The sequence below is a fragment of the Labeo rohita genome, chromosome 11, assembly GCF_022985175.1.
Source record: "Labeo rohita strain BAU-BD-2019 chromosome 11, IGBB_LRoh.1.0, whole genome shotgun sequence".
Classification (NCBI taxonomy): Eukaryota; Metazoa; Chordata; class Actinopteri; order Cypriniformes; family Cyprinidae; genus Labeo; species Labeo rohita.
Genome location: NC_066879.1, coordinates 10,167,566 through 10,192,097, shown reverse-complemented (window position 1 = coordinate 10,192,097; position 24,532 = coordinate 10,167,566). Strand labels below are relative to the sequence as shown.

Sequence of the window (24,532 nt, the reverse complement as noted above, 5' to 3'; positions counted from 1 at the left end):
TTCGTATGAGGGCTTTGGCTCTGTTTCTCAAGTGCAAGCTCAAGAGGGCGAGATCAAAGCCGCAGTGGGTGTGCTGCAGGGATGAAAGGCTTCGTTCTCACCAGTGAAAGAAACGAGAAAGCTTGGCCAGTGGCATCACTGCCATGTCGCATTTTGTTATGCAGCATGCTGGCAATATTCTGTGTACTGAGATGTGATTATATGGACCTATGTGTCTTTTTAGGAATGAAATCTCACAGTCTGAAAAAGCATGTACTGTCCAATACTTTTGGAGTATTTTAATGGTCTTGGTCTTGTCCAGTCACTACAGATACATTTTATGGTCTGTGCTGATCTGCGTTTATGATCTGCTCTGAATCATCTTCTTCTTGACTTGACTTGAACATACCAATAGTGTCATAACAGCTGTAAAGATACAGTTTCTAAAGTCTGGTCCACTTTGTAGCTTAATAAAGCCAAGAACTGCCCACTTTGACAGGAAAGACTCTTTGACATGTAAACCAAATGAGTTTGTTTTTCTTTTCTTTTTTCTTTTTACATTACATTTATAGGCTGGTTTATTTAAAATACAAGATACAGCTATAATGGGTCAGAATAATAATAATAGGTAGAAATTTTCAAATAATTACACAGCAGAATGTCTGCCGTTTCATTGCTACTGTCAAATAATATTCTAGAGTATCTTTCAAAGATTTATATTTTGCTTCATTCAGAGCACCTCACAGTACATTCAAGGCATATATTTATCAGTATTTTTGTTCCCTGTCAAACATGACCTTGGCATTGCAAGCATCATGTAAAAATGTGCAGTTTAATTCTTAATAAATTTTGTTTGTAAACTTAATTAAGTAGTCAGGTTGATTCAGTCATACTGAATAATACTTCTGAATTCAATAAAGCCTGTGTATTTAGATGTTTCCACGTGAAGTACGTGTAAAGTTATGTGATGAAACCCTTTTTACAACAGCTGAGCCATAGAAGTTTATGAATATATAATGATATGAAGCTACTAACCTGGCGACATTTGACAAATCCAGTGATTAGTTCTTTCAAAAAGTGATTACTGTCTTAAAGGGGTCATTGGATGCTAAGTTCACTTTTACATGTTGTTTGAACATTAATGTGTGTTGGCAGTGCATGTGCAAATCTACCCTATAATGATAAAAATCCATGCAGTGGTTTTTAATTAATCTGTAAAAATAATATTCCCTTTTTCAAATCGAGCCATTTTCAGATGCCTGTCGTTGTAGCGTCACACCAACAGAGGCCGCTCCACGATAGTTGATTAACATGAGCATTTTACCTCCGATCAACTGTAACAGTCCGCCCTTTTTGTTTCGGTGCCGGAGCAGGGATGTAAGTTAGACAAGAATATCTCAGATTGAGCGATTTAGGTGTTGTGTTGCTGGATGTAATAATGAACGTAGTGGTTGTCATTTACTCCCGGCATCTGAGCTGCTGAAAATGCAGTAGATTATGTTTGTTTGGGAATGGAATGTGCCTCCCGACATATATCTATGTTCCCGTGATTCATTCATGATCCAGCTTCACTTACAGCAGAAGTGAGTATAAAGGTTTTTTTAATGAATCTTTGCGATCACCTTTCCTAATAATGTGCTAGTTAGCAATTTTAGCAGCTAAACGCGGCTAAAGTAAACATGCTCGTCTCTCCACAGAGAGAAGAGAGGGGCGGGGCAAGCAGAGCTCATTTGCATTTAAAGCAGCCACGGCCAGAATGGGATGATTTTTGCAGAGCTTATTTTGATAAGGTAAAAAGTGTGTTGTTTTACACAACCATTGAGAATTTTTAACCAAAGTATATTATTGACTTTTCATTAAGACCCTAAAGAATCATATCTACTTGTGGAAAATGGGCATCCGATGACCCCTTTAACCCAGTAGTATGTAAACACAAACTTCTGTACTTGGAAGCTGAGTAAAGTTGAAAAAGAAGACGTGCTAGTCCCTATTGACTTCTATAGTATTAGAGAAAAAATACAATGGAAGTCTAACGGGGCCAGCAACAGTTTGGTAACTTGCTTTATTTTTGCCCACATTATTTTGTGTTCAACAGAAGAAAGAAACTCACAAAGGTTTAGAACAACTTGAGGGTGAGTACATGATGACAGAATTTTCATCTTTGGATGAACTATCACTTTATGCAGCCCTTGAGTACATCTTTATATGTACTTCTGTACTTCTAACATATATTTAAAGTGTTCTGCCAAATGAATTGACAGGCATTTATGGACAATTAAAATATAATTTAAATTTTTTAATGTATTTGTAATAACACATTTGTGATTTTTACATTTAAAATAGATTAAATTTAAATGTAATATAAAACACAGTGTCATCTGTGAAAATGTGAATAATTTTAACAAAATAAGAGAGATTTTACAAAATGCATGTTATTTTTTTTTATTTAGTACTATCCTAAGTAAGGTATTTTACATAAAAGCTTCTTATAGTCCACAAGACAAAAATTAAAAACAAAACAAAAAAATTGCTGAGATTATTAAAATACCCGCTTCAAAAGTTTGGGAACCCTTGGTTCTTAATACCGTGTGTGGTTACCTGGATGACCTACGATCTTTGAACCTTTTCAAGCAGTGACTGTATGATTTTGAAATCCATCTTTTCACACTGAGGACAACTGAGGGACTCAATCACAACTGTTAAAAAAAGGTTCAAACATTTACTGATGCTCTAGAAGGAAACTTTTTAAATTTGATGATCAAGGCAAATTGTACTTAATTTGTCTTCTGGGAAACATACAAGTATCTTCTGTTGCTTCCAAAGGGCAGTACTAAATGAAAAAAAAAAAAAAAAAATATATATATATATATATATATATATAAAAATAAGCCCCCTGGCTCTTAATGCATCGTGTTTTCTTTTGGAGCATCAGTGAATGTTTGAACCCCTCAATTGAGTCCCTCAAATGTGTAAAAAGATGGATCTCAAAATCATACAGTCACTGCTGGAAAGGGTATGCAAAAGATGCTGGAAAACTAAAGAGTCTGCAGGACGTGGTGGATTTTTCTGAAGAACAGTGCTTGTATTAACTGTTCAGAACAAACCATCATTCAGATCATCCAGGTAACCACACACAGTATTAAGAACCAAAGGTTCCCAAACTTTTGAAGGGGGTTATTTTAATCATTTTAATAATTACAGTATTAAAGTAATATATTTTATTGTCTTGTGCATCATATTTAAACATCTTTTATGTAAAATGTCTTACCCAGGACAGTACAAAAATAATAATAATAATAATAACATGCATTTTGTATGATCGCTATTATTTTGTTAAAATTATTCACATTTTCAAACATTCTGCATGCCACTCTAACAGTTCAGTTTAATTAATATTCAAGAACTTTAAATGTGCTTTAGTATGTTAGTCAACAAAATAAGTGTACTTCCTTTTAAGCATGACAAAAGATTATTAAAACAGGATTATATAATATGTACTTTAAAGTAAACACGTTTTAAATTTCTACAAAGTGCACTTTTTAAAGCTTTAATTTTCCTTAAGTGTGTTAATGAAATTGTACCTTCTTTAAATACACTTAAGTGGTGTTTTATAGTAAATAAATATAGTATAAGTAAATAATTACTATATTTTCTATAAGTACATTTTTTATTTAATTAATTTAATTATTTAATTTTATTTTATTAAATCAACTTAACGTAATACATCACAGCAGCAGTCAAGCAGCCCTTTATTAAACGTACCTGTATTCATTATGGAGAAATGTAGTTATACACTGATTATATTGCAGATTATATTTCAGTATCCACTACACTTACATATCACATCATTTGGGAAAGTGTGCATCAGCTCAGTTAAGTAACTAACTATGTAAACATGTATCGAGCTGCTGATATGTTACTGGGCTGGTGTGATCAGCTCCAAATCCAAGGATAAATGTTCACCACCTGTCTGTGTCCAAACAAAGAGCTTTTAACACATTTCAATCACTAATCCCACATTAGCCTGCCAGGGTGAGGGAGTTTCCAAACTCTAATGGAAAGTGATGCAGAAGTACATTTGGAAATAACAAATGTTAATATCACAAATCTCAGAATTAAACATAGCCCAGTATGTTTATTCACTACAGAACTAAAAATTGTGCATTCATTCAGAACTAGTCAGAAGCAACAACTGCTTATACTAGAAGCTGCTTTCTCATGTATTTTTACTAACTCCAATTTAGTAATTTGGCACTCAACTGTTGTACTGTTGGAAAGGATCTTTGTGATAGATTAGGCCTGTCTCAGCTAATTATACTTAACCCCCTCTAATGAAGCCATTACAAACACTTTGTTACAACTTTAAATAATGACGGCTCATCCTTCGGTTCCATCATCCTTCCAGCAGCAGGATGAATCACAGCCTAGTGCATATTACTCAATGTAACTAAAGGTCAGTAAAAGACAGTGATTCGCAACTCTAATTAGTAACGTGTGCTGCTGGGCAAATGCAGAGGGCACTAAGGTAAAAAAAGACTGGGCAAACAAACTGCTTCTAATGTCAGGCTTTAACTAAATGCTACAACGAGCTCATGGTGTTGGACATTTCAGGATGTGTAACCCAAAGCATCCATCAGTCATGGGGAAACCCGGCGCGTCACAGCAGCATCAGCACCAGCACTGAGCACAGGATGAACAACACAGTCTACATGTCACTGATGCGTTTCATCTTCGTGCATCATCAACAACATAAGCAGCAGCCACTGGGCAATGCATGTGTAAAGACATCCAGTCATACCAGTATTACTGTGTTTTCTTCATAAACGCTTGCTATGTAACTATACCTCCGCAGTGGTAAAATCAGATATCTATGCAGTAACCAGATACGGTTTTAGCGAAATAACGGTCTGTATTACTCACCTGTGCTGTTCGTATAAACGACACGAGTGTCGGTAAGGATGCTCGGGTCACTTTGAGATCTTCCTCTCTGCACAACGCAATCTTCTGATCCATCTGATGTGGCCATGGAGATGAGAACAGACGATAAAATAGAGAAAAGCCAATCTGCGTGTGGGAATATGAGCAGCGACCGTACGGCGGCGATGGATGTAATTCAGTTTGACAGCTACAGCAGCACTGGAGGAGGAGAACCCGAGTGCGCGTGCACGTGCGTGTGCTGATGGGGAGCCCGCTGAGGCACATCTGGGGAGAGGATTGGATTTTGAAAAATGTTTTTTTTTTTTTTTTTTATGTTATAAACCATCGCATTCGTTATTTTAATGTGCGCACTAACATTGAGTAAGTAAGTGTCTTCTTGGTGGGCTACCCACGCAAGAAATAAAATGTTATGGCATTCTTTGTGGATTTTATAAGAGGTAGACGTGTATTAATAATCGTCATATGTCATATAATCAGTGTTATTTTAAATACAGATTTAAGAAAATAGATTTACGGATAAGCATTTGTCAAGGGAACTAAATAATAATGAATCTGTGACGCCCTCTTGTGGGCTCTTTATGATAGTGGCGCCAGACAAACGTGTGTCATGAGTTGAACATTTTATCGTTAAAAAAAAAATAAAATAAAAATAATAAAACCAGAACACTAAAACAATAGATTAATTCAGATAGATTCCAAAAATGTTTGGGCTGATCAGAAGGTTTTTACATTTTCTTTCAAACTCCTCCTACTGAAACAAAACACCGAAGGCAAAATGTTGTACAAAAGATATTCATTTTTGTGATATTTAGAGTATTCCAGCTAATGTTTCCCTTTTTAAAATTAATTTCCGATTGCTAAACATTCAAAGCGTCCAGTTTGTTCCATTGTATCATATCAAAATGTTCTATTGTATCATTATGAACAAAGAATATTTCCAAATTCTAAACTGAAATAAGGAATTATATTAACATTTGTTCATAACTTAAAGAGAACCTTGTCAGAACTTCTAAGAATGTTCCTGTTAGGGGGTATACATACATACATACATATACATATATATTTTAAATACAAATTTTAAACACAAATTTATTTAAAATTATTTAATAGCAATGTTACACACCATACCCATGTTTAAAAGCTATATTAGTTATTCTACAAAATCTAAGGATATTGTAGCTACACCGTTATTTACAAAGGTTACTATAGCTGTCTGTTACAAGCATTTCCATATGCATTTGACCAATAGATGTCCTCAGCGTGCGCTGTTTCGACCACTATGTTCGAAACAGTGAATAATGGTTCAATTGATTCGAGGATTCAGAAGGATTCAGTTCTCCTATTAATAATATAATCATTCCCATTTATATACACTAATATAACAATATAGCAATATTTACCTAAAATATTTAACTACTACATTTAAAGAACGTAACACGCCACGTGGGAAGTACTTCCGTTAACCTTTCGACGCAAAAGAATCTTTGAACGGGTTTTGAATCGCTTCACAAGATACCCGCCTTTCACACAGATACAGTAAATATGGCTGAACACGGTAGTGAACCTCGAGTTGATATTGTAGAAAACCATGTGTCTACATCAAGCGAAGCTGATCTCAAAAGTGTTCTAGTTACAAGTGTTTTGAATTTAGAAAAGCTCGACACCGACCTGTACAGGTAAACAAATGCTTTTCTTAAAATTTCTATATGATGTATTTGCAGCACAATACAACAGAAGTCTGAATGAGTCATTTAGCTTTTTGTGTATAGTAGCTGCTAGTATTTATGTCCCTTTCACACTAACAAAAAGTACAATGTTTTTCTTTCACACAGAGGGACACATCATTGGGTTCCTCGCACCAAACGTCTTTTCGGGGGCCAGATTGTTGGACAGGCTCTTGTAGCTGCGGCCAATTCTGTTAGTGAACATTTCTACGCCCATTCATTGCACTGCTACTTCGTGAGAGCAGGTAAATTCAGACTTACCTAATCACATATAGGCTCATGCATATGGAAAATTTGGTATTCAAAATCTGTGTGTTCCAGGGGACCCAAAAGTACCTGTGCTGTACCAGGTGGAAAAGACTCGGGATGGCCGCAGTTTCTGTGTGCGATCTGTCAAAGCTATTCAGCACGGTCAGCCCATACTGATCTGTCAGGCATCATTTCACATGCAGCAGCCGAGTCCACTGGAGCATCAGTTCACCATGCCCTCCGTCCCCCCACCGGATGCACTGCTCACTGTAGAGGAACTCATTCAGCACTACCTAAGGTCTCAACCAAAACAATGTGCTTGCCATAGTGCATTATAAAAACCTGTCACACTTTTACACAATTTTCTTTTTGTTTTACAGCGATCCAAACCTGGCAGACAATACACGGCAGGGTCTGAATAAAATACTTGCTGATGAAGTTCCTATTGAGATCAAGCCAGTCAACCCATCTGATTTTTATAGGCGTCTTGCCATGGAACCAAAGAAATTATTCTGGGTGCGAGCGAGAGGGCATATAGGTATAATAAAATAAGCGTGTTATCTAACCACTTCTTTATAGTAAAACACATATAATCATGCCTTGTGCCATATAATTAATGTGTTGTACAGTTGGTTGTGAGGTTAAAATTAAAATGCCATTTTTTTTTATTTTCAAATGAATGAACCTCCAATTATTTTTCCATTATTCAGTCAAGAAAAACCTGTAATATCCAGGGATTCCCTTGTAAAAAAGATGTACACTTTAACTTACTTTTAAAAAGTGCACTTAATAGCTTAGTTTGTAATTTCATAATACCATCAATCGTTTTTAAAATATGGATGAAGGGATACTTCTGAATGTACTAACTGCACACTTCTTTTTCGCAAGGGTTTTTGTTTTTTTAGTTTTTCAAAACTATTTTTTTTTATTCCTTATGTAAAAGTCTCATTCAGATCAAACATGAACTTTCATTTATTTACCTTTATTTACATAATGTATTAAGTGATGTACAGTCATATGAACAGCCATTATCATAAGAAAAAATCCTAATCATTCTGTTGTGTTTATTTTAGATAATGACCAACTGACTGTACATTTCAGAATTTTGTATCGTGTTGTTTTTTTTAGGACCTGGCAATATGAAACTGCACTGTTGTGTGGCAGCATATATATCGGACTACTCTTTCCTGGGTACGGCACTGTTACCTTACCCAAATCACAGGGCCCAGTTTTTAGCCTCTCTGGATCATACCATGTGGTTTCACAGCACATTCAGGGCAGATGAGTGGATGCTCTATGAATGCGAAAGCCCATGGTCAGGTCAGCCAGCCACTTTTGTCTTTTTTTGCAAGTTTATGGAGCTTATTACGAACGTACAGTTCAATACATGTTAATAATAGCTTGTTGTGATCTGTAAATGTTTTAATATTTAATATACCTTTATTTCCTATCAGGAAGCAGCAGAGGCTTCGTCCAGGGCCGCTTGTGGAGACAGGATGGCGTTCTTGCAGCTTCCTGTGCACAAGAGGGAGTGATACGAGTGAAGACAGTTTCTCAGAGTAAATTATAGAGGGTTAATTTTATACTATTAAATAGTATCAGATTCTAGAGAATGCCTTACAATAGTTGCAAGACACTTTTTTGTTTGTCATATTACACCACATTATCAATGTCAAGTTGGTCTGCAGTGCTATAGAATATGGCAGTATATGAAATAACAACACTTATATTATTTACTTTTTGTCCCTGGCACTAAACTGATTTTGATTAATCCTGTTAAAAATGTATATGATAATCCTCTGAGTGTGTAATTAACAATAGGATTTAGCATCTTTATTTTTGCCTTTCTGTGTTTAATTATAACCAAAACATTAAGTCTTTAACGACAAACTCCACTGTCATGCACCGAGTTGTAAATGTGGACCATTTGTAGTCTAAACAGGCACTTTAATTTTTTATATTATTATTTATAATTATTATCAATAAACATAATTTGAGGTTGTATTGTATATTTGCATTTATGCAGTATCTAGTGCATATGCGCATCCAAGAGGTCCTTGCTGCAGCCTGTAGCGCGATGACGTAGCTGGAACAGATCCAATAGTATTGGATGTTATACGCGCATGCGCTGTAGTAGGTCTCGAGTAAATACTATTTTTATTTACATTTAATCATTTTCCAGATGCTTTTATCCACAGCGGCTTGGTCTATCGACTTGGTCTAAGTAAAGTCTAACGCAGTACATGTATCAAGGGTTTTTGACCTACATTACAATACGCGATGACCTGCATTATTTTATTTTTTTTTTTTTTCATAGCCTGAATTTCATATATTATCGCCAGGATGCACATATCAGTGCTGTATCCATTATTATAAGGATACAACAAGCACTGTAACATGACTGATATGCAGACGTTGCACTGAAAATAGCAAATTATTAAGATATAGATCACTCTGACAGAGTTAGCCTAAATGTCTTTTTGATTATATCCGTCATGTTTCTTTAAATTTAATTGGGGAGATTAATGCCGCTACATTTTGTTTATTTAGATTTTATATTATTCTATTATAGCTACAAACATTTTCAATAATAATGAAAAGCAACAACTATTAAATCGTCTGATTCAATACAAAACACTACAAAACTATAAAAGTCTCCCGAGAGAGAGAGAGAGAGAGAGTCGTCATAACGGAATGGATGGACTATGTGGACTATGATTTCATTTGCATATAACACACAAAAAATAGAAATTGTAATCTTTGTGTTAATATGCCTTGTCACCGACCGTGTGTGCATTTATTTGTTGGACATGGGATTAACTATAAAAACCCGGTATAACCCTTTATAACGAGTCTATCGGTTAAAGGAACAAACAAATTGTAATTAGCAGATATTTATTTCCAAAACGAATCAAACGAATAAAAAATAAACATAACTTACATCCTAAAACTCTTTCATTCAAAACTACGCCATCGTTGCTTAAAGTTTGAATACACTTACAAGTTTAAAACCATAGTATAATATTATTTGTGTAAGCCTATGAAACGCACCTATATCTCGCAAATACAGTTCAATTTACATTAAATACTAGCTTCAAAATACAGCCCCAATACCGCGCATGCGCGTCAGACATTCGTATTGGATCTGATCCAGCTACGTCATCGCGCTACAGGCTGCAGACTCATGCGCATCGAGACGGTAGCACGCCGGAAGTGTCGTGTGAAACGTGGCGTTATAACCACTAGGTGGCCATTCCGTGGAGAGTGATAGCGTTTAAAGCTACGAGGGTTCATACCTTTGTTTTTTATGTACTAAATTTTAACCATGCCGCGAGTGTATATCGGCAGGCTAAGCTATCATGTGCGAGAAAAAGACATACAGAGGTTTTTCAGCGGCTACGGGAAGCTTTTGGAGATCGATCTGAAGAACGGGTAAGTTTGTGGAGCAGCGTAACGCGGGGCTGCAGCGTCATAATTGTAGCAAGTTTACATTTTCAATGCATTTTTATTTAAGAATACATTATTTTAAAATGTATTTGATATATTGCACGTAGTGGACGTGGTTTAAATGCGTAATGTGGTGGTCTGTTAATTGTGTCCCTCATGTTGAGGCTCTTACCGCGTGCTCAAAATGGCGGAGGGTTTGTTGTGCATAGCGGTTCAGCTTGTTTTATACGATTAGGTGATATCAATTAAAGATTTTAAATTGCTCAGCGATTTTGAGGCACGACAATTAATTCCGAAGGGCGATCGTTTATAAGTGAGTTGGTTGACTGTAACGTTAGTTAATATGTAAATTTCACACTGAAGGTAATGGTAACTGACTTGAATTCGCAAACGCGATGCGCTGCTGTTTGTGTGTTTGTATTTCTTCCACACTGTGGTAACGTTAGATGTATTTATGAATGCACAAAGAAGTTCGGTCATTTTCGAATGACATCCCAAGATGGATCTTGTGCTATTTCCCATTATGTAGTATGTGACCCGTGCACAATTTCTGTACGTGTGAAATACCCGGATGACGGACTACATTTGCCAGAATGTAGGGTGTATAAAAACACCCCACTGCCAGTATGGCGCTCGTTTTGGTCTTGTACTGTTATTTTATGTCATTTCAAATATGTTGGACAAATAGATTGTTGTTCATTAACTTGTCCAAACAGTGCTATTATGTAGCCTACTTAGAAGATATTTGGACTCCACTAAAACGGGGTCATTTGAAACCTCTTTGGAATAATGTCTAAAGTGCAACAGGGTCAGACCAATCTTTCGGCTGCCTCGGTTGAATTACTTTTTCCATAAGGATTTTGAAAGTCTTACAAGCCATGGAACAAGCCAACCAGATGGGACATGAATCACAACCTTATAAACTTAGTTTTGAAGAGTATCTTAATAAGACGAAAACGCAAAGGGTAATGGCTATAAAAAAGTTGTTCACTTCCAGAGCAAAATTTTACAAATAATTTACTCACCTCATTGTCATCCAAGGTGTTCATGTCTTTCTTTCTTCAGCTGATAAGAAATTATGGAAAACATTTCAGGATTTCTCTCCATATAGTGGACTTCTGTTGTGCCTGTAAATAAAACTTCCAAAATGCAGGTTCAAAGGGCTCTAAACTAGTGGTTTTAAACTCCAGTCCTCAGGGCCCACTGCTCTGCCCTTTTTGTATGTCTCCTTCATTTAATGCCCCTGATTCAGACCATCAGCTCGTTAGGAGAAAGACCCATGAACTGAACTGAGTGTGTCACGTTCCCAAACGTTCCTAGACAAAGAAGGGTCTTTTCTAATGAAATGATCTGTCTTTTTCTAAGCAAATTGACAATTTGTATACTTTTTAACCTTCAATGCTCGTCTTGTCTAGCTTTTCGTGAACTGTGTATTTTGGTTCAATACAGTTAGGGTGGATTGAAAAACTCTCATGTCATTTTCTCCTCCAACTTCAAAATCATCCTATCTCGCTGCAGAAGTAACGACCCCGTGTTTACAAAGTGAAGATGCAAGGAAGATCAAACACCCTTCACAAAAAAAAGGTAAAACAGCGATGTAGGGCTATTTTGAAGTTGGAGAAGAGAATGAGATGGGAGTTTTTAGGTCTACCCTAACTGTATTGAACCAGAATACACAGTTCACACAGAGCTAGACAAGATGAGCATTTGAGGTTAAAAAGTATAAACTGTAATTTTTTTATTATTTTTTTTATTTTAGAAAATGAATGATGATTTCGCTATATAAGACCCTCCTTCCTCGGCTGGTATTGTTTAGAGTCTTTTGAAGCTGCATTTAAACTGCATTTTGGAAGTTGGGCACCATTTAAGTCCACCACTGAAGAAATCCAGAAATGTTTTCCTCAAAAAACATGATTTCTTTATGACTGTAGAAAGAAAAACATAAACATCTTGGATGACAAGGGTGATGAGTGGGTTTATCTGTAAATTTTTGTTCTGGCAATGAACTTTACCTTTAATGATGGCAAGAATTAGAATCCCATGAAGTGCTGCTTATGACAAGCAATTGTTGGTAAACATGAAGTCTATGTTGTTAAATGAGTTCAAACTGTGCAGACTGACAGCTTCAACTAAAGCACATACCATCGAATAAACATTAAAAATCAGTTTCTTTATTAAGACAACAAAAAGGAATTATTATTTATTTATTTATTTTACTAACAGAACCTAACTGTTGTTCTCTATTTTGGCTTCGAGTACAAAACTTGAGCCATCATAGAGAATGAATTTTCACTTATACGTAATGCTTGAGATCTTTGTTAACCCAAGGTGTGCTTCATGTTTTTTCAGGTATGGGTTCGTGGAGTTTGAGGACACCCGTGATGCAGATGATGCCGTCTATGAGCTGAACGGTAAAGATCTGTGCGGGGAGCGTGTGATCGTGGAGCATGCGAGAGGACCGCGGCGGGACCGAGATGGATATGGTGGGGGTTATGGGGGCGGCGGGCGCAGTAAGTACAGTCTCGTTTGTCATTTCAACAAACCTTTTGTTTTTTCCCCTCCTTCAGGCACAAGGAAAAAGTGGAGGTGACTAATAACAATTTGTTTCTTAATTTACAGTGGACTGTCCTTTCAAAGCAATAGCACCTGCATCCAGTGACTAACTACATTTTTCTGTTAAAGTCTGCAGTACCTGTGGTCTGGATGGAAGGCTTTTGGGGTCTAATGTTCTTTTAATTAAACTGGTCCTAAAATGTGACCTTTTTAAGTGGGATTCCCTCAAAAGTTGCCTCTGCTTATGTAGTTTTGGCCCGTTTTAAACGCCAAGGGTCATGAGAATGTGAATTTCAGTAATCTTCAAAAGTTAGGGAGAGTGACTAAAAATGTTTACATGTCAGATAGTGGGCTGTTTCCAATTTTTATTGGCCCATCTCTAAATCTATTCTAGGCAATAGATTTAGTAATCATTTGTTGTTTTCTGAAGCCTCACTGGCATGTAAACAGTATGACGTGTGACGATGCGATTTTGTGTTTACATCTGAATTCAACATTAACAAAAGTCCTTGATGTTTCAATTTAAAAGAGTCCGGTGCGGGCTGAGTCCGAGTCCATTGAGGCTAAGATGACTGCCTGTCCCGTTTGGCCTTGGCTTTCACCTTACAATGTGTGTGTGACCTTTGCCCTTTGACCCTTGGCTGACCTAACCGGAAGCCATGATGACAGCTGCCTTTTGCCAATAGACCAGGGTGATGGTGAGGAAACCCATTGGTTTTTATGTTGAACGAAATATTGGTCAGGATAAACAAATTTATGTAGTTACCCGCTAGTTTTTCATTTACTTTTTTCTTTATTAAAAAAGAGCAATGGGCTTCCCTTGCTATGTGTCTTGTGCTGTTGCTGTTCTGTCAGTAGACAGGTAACATGTCAGCATCTAATGTAAGTAGTCCTGGTTATTTTTATTTTTTTGTAACTTTATTTATTATTATTTTTTTTTCCTTCTGTTTGTTTTCATGAGGGTATTGTGTACTTGTTTGCTGTCTTTATAATTGGGGCTTGCGTTAAAACTTGTGCCGCCTCTTGTGTCGCTGGTGCAGTATTCAGAGCATTGCTGTTCTTGAGCTGTTGGGTGAAGACCAGCAATGCGACAGTTGACCCTTTCAGAGGGACTGATTGGACAAGTCCAGTGTGGTCAAATGTCCAGATTTATTTTGTTTGTTTTTGATAATTCCACAGTAATCGTTCCCTTCAGAAATATGTGGTGCTGAGGTCTTATGATGTTTATTTGGGTGTGACTATTCAGTGGGGTGGGATAGGAAGACTACTTTTTCTCATGCCTGAACATCATGCTTTATGCAGATGTCTGAAAAGGTTGCCTTGTGTACGCTTTTGGGATTGTGTCTAATTCTGTACTGATTGTCTCTTGGCTTTGTCTGAAGGCAGTAGTGGTTATAGCAGCAGGAGCCGAAGTGGAAGAGACAAATATGGTCCTCCGGTTCGCACAGAGTACCGACTGATAGTGGAGAACCTGTCCAGTCGCTGCAGCTGGCAGGATCTCAAGGTGAGCTTGGGTTCATGCTTTCAAAGGTGCTTTCAAAAAAACCTTTGTAACTTTAATTGAAAGCCTTGTTGTTCTTGACCATAGGACTTCATGCGTCAAGCTGGAGAGGTGACCTATGCTGATGCCCACAAAGAGCGGACCAATGAGGGTGTCATCGAGTTTCGCTCCTACTCGGATATGAAGAGAGCTTTGGACAAGTTGGATGGCACTGATATCAACGGAAGGAAAATACGTCTTGTAGAGGACAAGCCTAGACGACGTCGCTCATACTCTGGGAGCAGGTCAAGGTCAGGCCTTCAGTTTTTAACCTTCATCTTGCTTGCTCTTTGAACTCATGCTTGTGATTTATTCTTTTAAATGTATTGGGTGGCTGTATATTTCTTAAACTGGACGTTTTGTTTTTACAGGTCCCGCAGTAGACGCCGATCTCGCAGCAGGAGCCGCAGGAGTTCACGAAGCCGCTCCAGGTCCAGATCTCGGTAGGATGGCGTTTCTTTAATGTATGAGATTAAAATGTGACTCTAAGTGCTTTTCTAATTAGCTTTTGTCTGTCTTCTATAGGTCAAGGTCCCGTAGCAAGCACCGCTCTCGTTCCAGGTCTGGTCGCAAGTCCCGATCCAGGTCTAGGAGAAAGTCTCACTCCAAGTCCCCAACAAAGTCCCGCTCCAGGAAGTCAAAGTCACGTTCCCGCTCACGTACACAGAAGTCACGCAGTCGCTCCACCAGCCACAAATCTCGCTCTCGCTCCGATGCCCGCAGATCTCGCTCCAAGAGTCGTTCCAAAGCCAAGTCGGAGAGAGATTCCAGAAGCCGCTCCAAGGAAAAGTCTGTCAGTAAGAAGTCCCGAAGTCGTTCTGCTTCTCCGAGGGAGAATGGGAATGGGGAACGGGCCAAGTCCGCTTCCCGTTCACCATCCCCTAAAGAGAACCGCCGTCAGTCGGAGTCTCCCGGCAAGCGTTCTGCATCTCGCTCTCCTTCACGTTCAAAGTCTCGTTCCCGTTCTAGGTCTGCCTCTCAAGACTAGTGTCTCACCGACTGGATCTCACAACAGGAATATGTAATGCACAGTTCAGTGTTAAATTGATCATTCACAGCCTATGAACATTCATCAGATGCTAAAAGAGGCTGCAGCCCGGTGTAGTATTGATTACTGTGCTGTTTTCAACATTGCATGAAAAAATTGCATACGAGAAGTTTTTCACCTACATGAGACTTGTTAAATCAGAGTTTTCCTTTTTGTTATTAGTTGTAACATTTTGTGCTGTAAGCATTGCTCAGGCCGTTGGTATGTGTTTAACTCTCTTTGGTAAGGGGCATCTTTAAAAGGCTCTTAGTGTTTTTGCTGTAGTGTGAGGTTCAAGGAGGCTGTAACAATGTTATAACCTTAAACCCAATAGTATGCATACCTATTTTGCAGCTGTCCATTTGTGTAGTTAACAAAGATGTGATAGTTGAGTGGTTGGCTATGAAAATGCTTCCTCACTGTATAGTCATTCATTCCTGTCTTTTGCTGATATTTTTTTCTGGGAAGCTTTTTGTTGGTGCTTTTGATCATCTTGAATTGAATTGAATTTTTTTTTTTTCCCTGTGGTTGATCTCATTTTTAAATGGCTTTATGAATATTTTCCAGTGTTTTAGGTAAATAAAGATTTAATTGGTTTCAGTGTTGCTACTGTTTTCTTTCTTGAAATATGAGTAGATATTGACCATATAGTTGAAGACCATTTCTGCTTGTCCCTCACATTCATCTCTGTATTAGTCACACCTACAAGTATATTGTTCTCCAGTAGAAACCTCATTTATTTCTGTCCCTCTAAAGACCAGAGTGTTTTGGCTTAGGAGTTTAAAAAGTATTCAATCTTTAGTACAGTCTTTAATTTTAATTATAGTTTCATAACCTGTTGAGCTGAAACTGTCACTGTGCTTCAGAGCTTTCATCATTAGCAATTGAATTGGAGTTTGGAGCTGTGCCTGCCTTTTCTGCCCAATGTAATTGGCTTTAATTAGCTGCAGTCTTTGATCGTAAGAATGGACTTTCTGAGATGGATAACTATCAGTTTTGCTCAACTGAATTATAAAAGGGCAGTAGTTGCTTTGCATACCTTTATACTGTCTCAAAGTCTAAATCAACTGAAGTGTGTTTGTTTGTTTGTTTGTTTTGTATGTGATGAATTCAAGCTTCATCTATATCAGGGGTGGCGAACTCCAGTCCTGGAGAGCCGCAGCCCTGCAGAGTTCAGCTTCAACTCTAATTAAAACTCACCTGCCTGTATCTTTCTAGTAACCCTTCAGACCTTGATTAGGTTGTTCAGGTGTGTTTGATTTGGGTTAAAGGAAAACTCTGCAGGGCTGCGGCTCTCCAGGACCAACGTTCGCCACCCCTGATCTATATGCTTATAGGGCACTAACCAGAGGGGGACACCGGCTGAAATTTAAAATTCATCCTTACATATAACAGCCCATAGAAACGGCCACAAGTAGGGCATCTACCTATACATATCTATGGTGTGTTTGACTGTTTATGCACGCAACCAAAGGCTACCGTGTGTTGGAAACTCAGAGGCAAAGACCATAAGACTCTTGGGTATCTTCAGCAGAGTCCTTTATTGAAAATGCACTGTAGTCATCAAAAGTCTAACTATGGCAGTGATACACTGCATTTTCTAGGCATTAGTAGGCTGGCCTTAGAGATGTTGACACAATACTCAGAGGTGACATCCTTTGATCAGATTAAGAGCAGAGGATGCAGAATGTTGCCCATCCCCTAAGTGTAACACCTCAGCAGACCTATCCAAATAATCATAATGACATCACCAAATGGTTTGAGCACCATCCCTGATAGCACACGTACATCTCGGAGACGTCTATTTGACGTCTGCATTTACATCTGCAAGATGTATTTTTTATGAAGTTTGCTCATCTACAATATGTCTATAGGACATTTCCTATCTGATGTCAAATAGACGTCTATTAGATGTCTTTAAGATCTTTGTGATTTAGAATGTATGTAAAACTGACATCTTAGACGTCTGCCAGAAGTTTGTACACAACAGATGCTTTCCAGATCAAGAGATCTTTAACAAACATCTTGCAAACATACATGTGATTCTCTCAACATCACAAGGATAAGTCACGAGAATTAAAACTATGTAAACAGATGCCATTATGTTTATATTAAATGCCCGATACAATGTAGATCACCTTTTCAAATCATTTTTTATATGATGTTATGTCAGGATGTGGGATCAGCAGATATTAAACAGATCCTTCAATTTGTAGTCCCACACATGCTAGTTTGTGTTGCCTTTGGAGTGTGTGGTGCATGCACAGACATCATCCTATGAATAGCGGATTTTGTTTTTGGAGTTGTCTTTCGCGGCTTGTTGCGCTTTTAATATTCCTTTTTCATTTCAAGCACATCATCCAATTTTCTTTATTAATAATTTTCAAACTGCCTTACCCACTAAAAGCTGTGCGGATTATCAGACATAAATATGGCACATTTATAGGACAGATATGTGTGGCAAAAGCTAAAGTGGCCCTGCTGAAAACAGCTAAAACCACCCTAGGCTGGTTGGCTGGTCTTAGCTGGTTTAAGCTGGAAGTAGCTGGTTTTAGCTGGTCTCCCAGCCTGGCTAGGCTGGTCAGACTGGTTTTAGCTGGTTGTTCCAGCTGGTCTCCCAGCCTGACCAGCTAAGACCAGCCTGGCCAGTCAAGGTGAAGGAAGTGGCCAAAACCCCTCTAAAACCAGCCTGCTGACCAGCCTGGATGGTTTTAGCTGGTGTTTTTTCAGCAGGGGGGTGAAATGTTTTAAATTGTCTCTTGGCACAGCAGAGCACCGGTTTCAACAGAATATGTTGCAGCTAACTTATATACTTTTATATTCTCGCACTTTTTGCCGGTATCTAAACTGTTCATTAAATCGGTAGGCACTGCAGGAAAGGAGTTGCAATTGGCTGTTTTAAATTTGTTTTGTTCTTTCTGTCTTTTTCTAAAGAAAGCTGAACTGTAGTGATGTGTCAATATTTTATCGATCATTTCTTGGTAAAGGTGAGAGACCTGCGAGCCACTTATTTCTATCACCACAGAGTGAACAGAGTTGCTATGGAGGAAGCGCCCCTGGTTACGCTTGTGTTGTCCACAAATACCCACAATGCATCGCTCACGACCACTACGATATGGTGAATTCCACGACAACTTTTATTCCTTTTTCGTTTTTTAAATCGTTTACATTTTTTACATAATGTAACGTTAGAACTCCGCCGTAAAAAGTTAGATTTTCCGCGTTAAAAAGGTTTGTGTTTGTGTAGCGAGAGCTTTAGTCAGCTTTAGCTTGCTAGCTTAGCCGCTCATAACGGTGACAGGCTGATACACAATATTTACAGTTTGTGTATATCATTCAGCTGTTGCTCTGCTGTCGTTTAACGTCAGGATTGAGGCGATAATGTATTGAAATAATAAATACACCACCCTATGTGGCAGAAGAAAACAGCGGCGAAGAAATTGTGATTTGTATATTAAAGACATTAATCTGTTCCTCCATCGTCAGAGTTTGGGTCTGTAAATAGTGTACTGGTCTATACGCCAACATGGACAAAGAACAACGAAACACTGTTATTTTCAACGCATCCAAGCGAGAGCTCTTCACCTCAAACTCTGGATACAAGTCCTTGCAGAAGAAATTAAGAGCACAATGGAAGATTCAAAGGTGAAACCTTTTAAATGGCTCATGTAGACATGTTTACAGGTGTGAAGATCGTTTTTGTCTACATTATTTGTGATGTGCTCATCTATATCACAAAACATTATGTTGGTGTGCATTATGCACTCATTTTGTTTTATTCACAGACATGCTAAATTAGAAATGTATTGTATAATAAATAAGCAGAACAGTGTGTATTACTAAACGTTCCATGTTCTTCAGCATCAAAGAGGAGCTCACCTTGGAAAAACTCCAAGGAGTCAAGCTATGGATCACTGCAGGCCCTCGAGAAAAGTTCACTGCTGCTGAGGTGAGAACCTACAGCAGAAATATAGATGAAGCTTAAAAAATAAAAATAACTTTTAAATTGCTGTATTTGCTGTATCATTCAGTTGGAGGTTCTTAAGCAGTATCTGGACAGTGGTGGAGGTCTTCTTGTGATGCTCGGAGAAGGAGGAGAAATGAAATATGACACTAATATCAACTTTCTTCTAGAAGAGTTTGGCATTATGGTAAACAATGGTAAGTTTGTATTGTTTTCCATGTTATCTTCACATCATAGAGTCATTAATTTAAACAAATGTTTCATGTAAATTCAGATATTGTCTATTGTTGATTTTATTTGCATTTTAAATATGTTTTAAAATGCATATGTCACGTTCTTAGGCTTACATGTAATTTTTTTACAACATTTTTGTTGTAAAACATACCATTTTAAACAAAAGTCATTTGCTTATTTAATGACTTGAGGTTGTAAAAAGTAATAAAATATGTTCATTACACTTTGAAAGCATTTGCGTGAATGCAGCTTAATAATTTTCAAACATATTTTTCAGTGTTTATGTGTATATATATATATATATATATATATATATACCAGTATCATGATAATTTGTTATTAACAATATTTTAAACCAAACTATTTTTTAAAATTAGCTTTTTTTCTTTAATATGATGTCAGGATGCCTTCACCACCTTGGTGCTCTTTTTATTTTGTGCCTCACATAAATCAGACTCTGGAATTTAGACATTTAAAATGTGTTCATCTTAAAAGAGGAGTGTGCGAGTTTGTGTTTCTAACATGTTTTTTTTTTGTTGTTTGTTTGTTTGTTTGTTTCAGATGCAGTAATAAGGAACGTCTATTACAAATATTTCCATCCCAAAGAAGCACTTGTCTCCAATGGTGTTCTGAACAGGTTTGTGTTTTCCATGTGTATTAAATTGTTTCTCTGTGGATTTTTGTAGAGATTACATTAAAACAAAGCATTCTGTACAGAATTTAAAGGATTTCTATCTTCAGAGAGATCAGTCGTGCAGCTGGTAAAGTGGTGACGGGGGTGATTGATGAAGAAAACACAGGGAACAATTCACAGTAAGCTTGACCTGAATGTTCTGTTTATGTGGTTGTACTTGTAACCATGCTGATACATAGTGATTTTATAGTTGAAGTTCCACATAAGAAAGCATAATGACTTCTTATTTGACAATTAAACAGGGCACTTTCATTTGTATACCCTTACGGAGCCACATTAAATGTGATGAAGCCTGCGGTGGCCATCCTGTCCACTGGTTCTGTGTGTTTTCCACTCAACAGGCCTGTTCTGGCCTTCCATCAGTCTAAGGTGTGTATACTCATTCTGATTATCAGCTGAACCTCAGACTGAGCCTTACTTGTGTTAAACACGCTGTGCTTTCTTCTGTGCTCTGATTTTGTGTCAAGAACGCTGGCAAGTTGGCAGTTCTGGGCTCATGTCACATGTTCAGTGACCAATACCTGGACAAGGAGGAGAATAGTAAAATAATGGTAAGGTATTCAGTTGCTATTGCAAAACGTCTCTATTACTGTTAATGAAAGTGTAGAGTAAGAGGTTTGTTCAAAGTATAATCAGTAGTAAAACATTTTAAAACTGTGTTATTGTTTCATAATTAAATCTATTTTAATATAATACAATGTGTACGTTCCAGGATGTTGTTTTCCAGTGGCTTACAACCGATAGCATTCCTCTCAATCAGATTGATGCAGAGGACCCAGAGGTGAGCGCTTACACCAAATACCTTCTTAACGTAGTTTAGACTTCAGGTCAGTAGGATTTGTTTAATGTTGTTGAAAGAAGTCTCTTCTGCTCACCAAGACTGAATTTATTTATACAGTTAAAGGAACTTCTTTTGAAAATAGGCTAGTTTTCCAACTCCCCCTAGAGTTAAACAGTTGAGTTTTACAGTTTTTGAATCCATTCAGCCAATCTCCGGGTCTGAAGTCAGTAGCACTTTTAGCATAGCTTAGCGTGCTAATGGTGTAATCAGATTCAATTATCTATGCTAAGCTATGCTGAAAAGTGCTACCGCCAGACCCGGAGATCAGCTGAATGGATTCGAAAATTGTAAAACTCAACTGTTTAACACTAGGGGAGTTGGAAATTGAGCCTATTTTCAAAAAGTGGATTGTTCCTTTAATGTTGTGGGATATTATAATTTAAAATAACAACTGTTTTCTATGTGAAAATATTGTAAAATGTAATTTATTCTTGTGATCAAAGCTGAATTTTCAGCATCATTACTCCATTTTTCAGTGTCACATGATCGTTCGGTACTAATTTCCTTTTAAAACCGGTACATACGGTAGTATATGTCTAGCCTGACTGACAGCACGGGTCTTGCTTCAGGGCTTTAACATTGTTTTTTACTGTCTACACTGCCTTCATTTTTTTCCCAGATCACAGACTACACCATGTTGCCGGACACAGGGAGTCTGTCCGACCGTCTGAGGGTGTGTCTGCAGGAGGGAGACGAGAACCCGCGAGATTTCACATCTCTCTTTGACATGTCTTTGCTAAAGCTCCACACAAACACTCTTCCCTCTGTCCTGGAGTAAGAACTGCCTTCAGCTGACATTTCTTAAAGTGGCTTTCGTGTTGTGTTCCAACAGAAATTGCACACAGTTGTACATTCAGCATGAATGTTGAAACCATTCCTGTGTGTTTTAAAACACCAGAGTTGGTAGAACCATCTCTGTCAAAAAGACAGAGTTTGTGTGCTTGGCTGTTAAAGTGTTGAAGTAATTAATAACTAATGATATGTCTCTATTTTCAGTGCTTACAAGCAGCTCAATGTCAAACATGAACCTCTCCAGTTGATCACACCACAGTTCGAAACACCTCTGCCTCCGCTGCAGCCTGCCGTGAGTCTGTTTCCAACTGCACATTAGCTGTGAACACTAGAATTTGTTACTGAAAGACAGCAAAGAAAAAATGTTTTTACTTTGTCCATATCTGATGCAGCTATACTGCTGATGTAACCAAGGCTGCACATGTGGAGGAAAAAGCCATTTTAACCAATTATATCATAGTTAACTTTTTTCTATCAGATGGAATAGTGTTGCAGTGATGTATTGATGTAGGCCAACCCATAACCCACAATGCTAATTTGTTTCAGTGTTTTGGCCTTATACATACAGTTGAGGTCAAAAGTTTACATGAACCTTGAAGAATCTGCTAAATGTTTTAAAGTATTAATGTTAATTTAAAGTATTTTACCAAAAGGAGGGATCATACAAAATGCGTGTTATTTTTTATTTATTTAGTGTTGACCTGAATAAGATATTTCACATAAAAGATGTTTACATATAGTCCACAAGAGAAACAATAGTTGAATTTATTAAAATCACCCCATTCAAAAGTTTACATACCCTTGATTTTTTAAATGAATGAATCTGAATGATCCACAGCTGATTTGTTTTTCTTGTTTGTCCTGAACAGTAAAACTGCCTGCTGTTCTTCAGAAAAATCCTTTAGGTTCCACAAATTCAAGGGACTCATGAACAACTATAACTAAAAAAAACAACAAAACAAAACAAAAAGCTGTCATTTTGATAAATTCAACTATTATTTTCACTAGTGGACTAAATGTAAATGTTTTTTTATGTGAAATATCTTATTCAGGTCAGTACTTAATTAAAATATAGCATGCATTTTGTATGATCCCTCTTATTTTGGTAAAATAGTATTTTGCAGATTCTCCAAAGTGTGTCAACTTTTGACCTCAACTGTATACAAAAATGCAGCATCCATGCTGCGCTCTATGATCTATCAGATCATTTAATTATTATTTGCCTTGATTTCCTCCGTTATTCTCTGCTGAATATTCTATGTAGTTCACAAAGAGATTGCCTTCTTGTTGGGTTTGTATGTAGATGTTTGTAGATGTTTCACTGAGACTTTTTGTTTTCAGGTCTTTCAGCCAGCCTTTAGGGACCTTCCGCCACCCATGCTTGACCTCTTTGACCTTGATGAGACCTTTTCTTCTGAGAAAGTGAGGCTTGCTCAGCTCTCAAATAAATGTAAGTGTCTACGATTTGTTCAGATGCTCAGAGTGAGTTGTAATACTATCATTGTTTCTAGTTTGAGTGGTTGCTGATCGATTAGTAATGGATGTGTTGTCTTCTCAAAGGTACCGATGATGATCTGGAATTTTATGTACGTAAATGCGGAGACATCTTAGGCGTGACAGGGAATTTAGATAAGGACAAAAGAGATGCCAAGCACATACTAGAACACGTCTTCTTCCAGGTGGTGGAGTTTAAGAAGCTCAATGAAGTAAGTTGAACATGCATTAATATTTTTATTTGACTATTCATGTAGTCTTTTATGTAGTGAATTCTTTATGCATATCATAATTTGTGCACCCATAGGTTTCAAACCCGTATGCCTTTCTTTTTGATGTAAAAAAAAAAAAAAAAAATGGAAATGCTAGGCAAAATGTTAGAGCCGCACTTTTCCACACAATGAAATTGGACAGTAATTTATTTTGCAAAAAAACGTAAACCTTAAATTTTAGTCAGTTTATGGAAAGGAGCATCTTGGACATTCTGCCTAAGGTGTCTTTGTGTTTGATAGAAGACAAAAATCAATGTGGTTTGAAAAACATGGGTGAATAAATGACCATTTTTTGGCTGAATTGTCACCCTAAAACTGCTACTCCCCCACCTTTCCTGCAGGAACATGATATTGACACCACAGAAGCAAGGTTCAACACACATTGAAGCAGGAAGGCCATGAACCTCTGGAGTTTTGCAGCAAGGACTTGTTTTTGAGATGTGTGCGTGTATATATACACAGAGTATAGATGATCAAACTGCAAAGGAACCACATGTGCTTTACTTCTAGTGCAAGAAAAGTCAGGTGTGGTTTATCAGAACTATCTTTACTATGAACTTTCTCAGGCGTATGGTTTAAAGAATACACTACATTTCTTGTAACAATGAGTTTTTTCAATAAATACAAGTTTTCTCCTGTTGGAGCATTTGTATACATAATTCAGTCATTGAAATTTATTTTGTTTTACATAACTATGAAAAAAAAATTGTGTCATTGAATAAAAAAGGTTGGCTTTCTTGTTTGTTTCATTGATGCAGGACCTCCAGGAAGTATAGTATACAAT

At 37.4% G+C, this 24,532-nt stretch overlaps 4 protein-coding genes across 4 annotated transcripts in view; 3 read left to right on the top strand and 1 right to left on the bottom strand.

Annotated features, from left to right (window-relative positions):
• Positions 1-5,183, bottom strand: part of phactr3b (phosphatase and actin regulator 3b) — a 70,398-nt gene extending 65,215 nt beyond the window's left edge. The window contains exon 1 of the mRNA XM_051122975.1: positions 4,900-5,183. Coding sequence (XP_050978932.1) covers positions 4,900-5,005 — 106 coding nt within the window. The 5' untranslated portion in view covers positions 5,006-5,183. The remainder of the gene's footprint in view (positions 1-4,899) is intronic.
• A 1,072-nt stretch (positions 5,184-6,255) lies between these two features.
• On the top strand, positions 6,256-8,899 carry acot8 (acyl-CoA thioesterase 8). Its single transcript, XM_051122984.1, has 6 exons — positions 6,256-6,593; positions 6,750-6,886; positions 6,963-7,188; positions 7,271-7,428; positions 8,019-8,210; positions 8,345-8,899. Exons 1-6 carry the CDS (start codon positions 6,460-6,462, stop codon positions 8,458-8,460), a joined length of 963 nt encoding a protein of 320 aa, XP_050978941.1. The 5' UTR covers positions 6,256-6,459; the 3' UTR covers positions 8,461-8,899.
• A 1,202-nt stretch (positions 8,900-10,101) lies between these two features.
• Positions 10,102-16,057, top strand: srsf6b (serine and arginine rich splicing factor 6b). The gene is made up of 6 exons (XM_051122983.1): positions 10,102-10,322; positions 12,687-12,847; positions 14,273-14,394; positions 14,479-14,681; positions 14,802-14,873; positions 14,956-16,057. The coding sequence occupies exons 1-6, from the start codon at positions 10,216-10,218 to the stop codon at positions 15,416-15,418; spliced, it is 1,128 nt and encodes a 375-aa protein (XP_050978940.1). The 5' UTR covers positions 10,102-10,215; the 3' UTR covers positions 15,419-16,057.
• A 2,387-nt stretch (positions 16,058-18,444) lies between these two features.
• ift52 (intraflagellar transport 52 homolog (Chlamydomonas)) lies at positions 18,445-24,388 on the top strand. Its single transcript, XM_051122980.1, has 14 exons — positions 18,445-18,575; positions 18,944-19,102; positions 19,319-19,406; positions 19,489-19,618; positions 20,217-20,292; positions 20,397-20,468; positions 20,592-20,718; positions 20,817-20,900; positions 21,062-21,130; positions 21,810-21,964; positions 22,187-22,274; positions 23,324-23,432; positions 23,543-23,688; positions 24,090-24,388. The coding sequence occupies exons 2-14, from the start codon at positions 18,984-18,986 to the stop codon at positions 24,132-24,134; spliced, it is 1,308 nt and encodes a 435-aa protein (XP_050978937.1). The 5' UTR covers positions 18,445-18,575; positions 18,944-18,983; the 3' UTR covers positions 24,135-24,388.
• The last annotated feature ends 144 nt before the right edge of the window (positions 24,389-24,532 follow it).